Source organism: Lactuca serriola, chromosome 5 (assembly GCF_051521515.1).
Source record: "Lactuca serriola cultivar US96UC23 chromosome 5, Lser_US96UC23_V15, whole genome shotgun sequence".
In the NCBI taxonomy this organism is placed as follows: domain Eukaryota; kingdom Viridiplantae; phylum Streptophyta; class Magnoliopsida; order Asterales; family Asteraceae; genus Lactuca; species Lactuca serriola.
The window spans coordinates 202,396,941-202,399,015 of record NC_136412.1 but is presented as its reverse complement, the minus strand read 5'-3'; the positions used below and the strand labels follow the sequence as shown (position 1 = coordinate 202,399,015).

Here is a 2,075-nt window from a genome sequence, read left to right as displayed (position 1 = left end):
CAACTGAAAGCTCGTCATCAAAAGATTCGAATGTTTCAGTTAAAACTTGGCAACCGGTTTCGAAAGACAAGCTTGATCATACTCAATCTAAAAAGACGAAGGCATGTGTCAGTGACAATCCCAAACTAACAAAAACTTATGTTTATGTTTCTTTAAATAATGATGTGGACTTAATTGATAGTCTCAAAACTAAAGTTTGTGATTGGGTTAAAAGTTCTTCATTCCATTAAGTTTTCAAAACTAATTTCCAAGGACCCAAACAGCCTTGGGTACCTAAATTCTTTCATTGATCATTTGTTCTATATGACGAGCAATATGATGAGAAATGGTATATTGATAGTGGTTGCTCACGTCACATGACTGGACGAAAGGAAAACCTGAGAGATTTTCGCAGCTTGGAGAATGCAGGAGTTGTGAAGTTTGGCAATAATCACAAATGTCAAGTGAAAGGCTATGGAAAAGTCACGAATGGAAAATTCATTGTTAATCGAGTTGCTTATGTCGAAGGTCTTCAACATAACTTGATAAGTGTTTCCCAATTCGCTGTGGACACTGGAAATCAAGTGGTGTTTAACGAAGAAGGTAGCATCATTTCAAATGTTGAAACTAACGAACTCTTGCTCAAATCCAAACGACATGGTGACATGTTTACTCTTGATATCAAACCAATCATCGATAAACCCTCAGTGTGCTTACTTACAAAAGCTTCCTCTGACATCAGTTGGTTGTGGCATTGACGTTTATCGCATTTAAACTTTCGAAACTTAAATAAATTGGTTGTTGATGATCTTGTCTGTGGTTTACCTATACTAAAATTTGACAATGATACATTGTGTGCAGCTTGTGAACAAGGGAAACAGCATAGGAAAGGCCATCCAGTTGTGATAGATTCGAAAATTGTAGAACCGTTGGAACTTCTACACATTGACCTTTGTGGACCATCGATTGTTGAAATACTCAACAAGAAACGGTACATTTTGGTTATTGTTGATGATTTTTCATGATTTACTTGGATATATTTTCTCATGTTAAAATCTGAGGCTGCTCAAACAATGATCGAGTTTATTAAGAAGATTGAGATGAGTCTGAAGAAAAATGTTCGAAAAATCAAAAGCGATAATGGATCTGAGTTTAAGAACAATGTGATGGATTCGTACTTAACAGAAAAAGGAATTTCGCATAATTTCTCTTCGCCTTATAAACCACAGCAAAATGGTGTGGTTGAAAGAAGAAATAGGTCATTTTGTGAAGCAGCAAGAACTATGTTGACATATGCAAATCTTCCTCAATATCTATGGGTTGAAGCAATTTCCACAGCTTGTTTCACTCAAAATCGATCTTTCATTCACCGTCGATTCAATATAACTACGTATGAAATCATCAATAATCGGAAACCTAATGTCAAATTCCTTCATGTTTTTGCTTGCAGGTGTTTTATCATGAATCTCAAAGATAACCTTTCAAAATTTCAAGCTAAAGCTGAAAAAGGCATATTTTTGGGATATTCGCAAATTCGGTTGCATACAGAGTGTTAAATAAGCGAACACGAAAAGTCGAAGAAACTATCAATCTTACTTTCGACGATTATTATGTCAAACAAGTTAAAAAGTAATTTGAACAAAAACCAATTATTAATGAATCATCGGCTGAAACTGAAGAATCAAATTCATCTGATTTTAATTGTGATTTAATTTTTGGTATTCCTGGCGGGGCTGTGGATGTTGAAGTTCATGCGAATGATAATCCTCACTCTGAATCTTCGAAGCTTAATGATGACTTGGAAGTTCCTCAAAACATAGTAGATGTTATTTCAACAACGAATTCTCTTGGAATTGGCGAAAGTATGCTTGATAATCCAGTCGAAGGAGAGCACTTGGATTCGAATACTCTGGTTTAGGGGGGAGCATTCTTTCAAGGGGGAGAATCGGAGAATGGATGATGTTGTTAAGGGGGAGCATCTAGTTGAGGGGAGCATCAAAATGATAATAGTGTTTAGGAGGAAAATGAAACAATAAATTTTAATCAAAATGATGATTTTCATGATCTAAATGATAATGTTTTTCTTGTAGGGTCTG

The 2,075-nt window shown here is 35.4% G+C and overlaps 1 protein-coding gene across 1 annotated transcript; it reads left to right on the top strand.

Annotated features, from left to right (window-relative positions):
* Positions 1 to 356: 356 nt before the first annotated feature.
* LOC145050094 (uncharacterized) lies at positions 357 to 1,004 on the top strand. Its single transcript, XM_078998401.1, has 2 exons — positions 357 to 720; positions 841 to 1,004. Exons 1-2 carry the CDS (start codon positions 357 to 359, stop codon positions 1,002 to 1,004), a joined length of 528 nt encoding a protein of 175 aa, XP_078854527.1.
* The last annotated feature ends 1,071 nt before the right edge of the window (positions 1,005 to 2,075 follow it).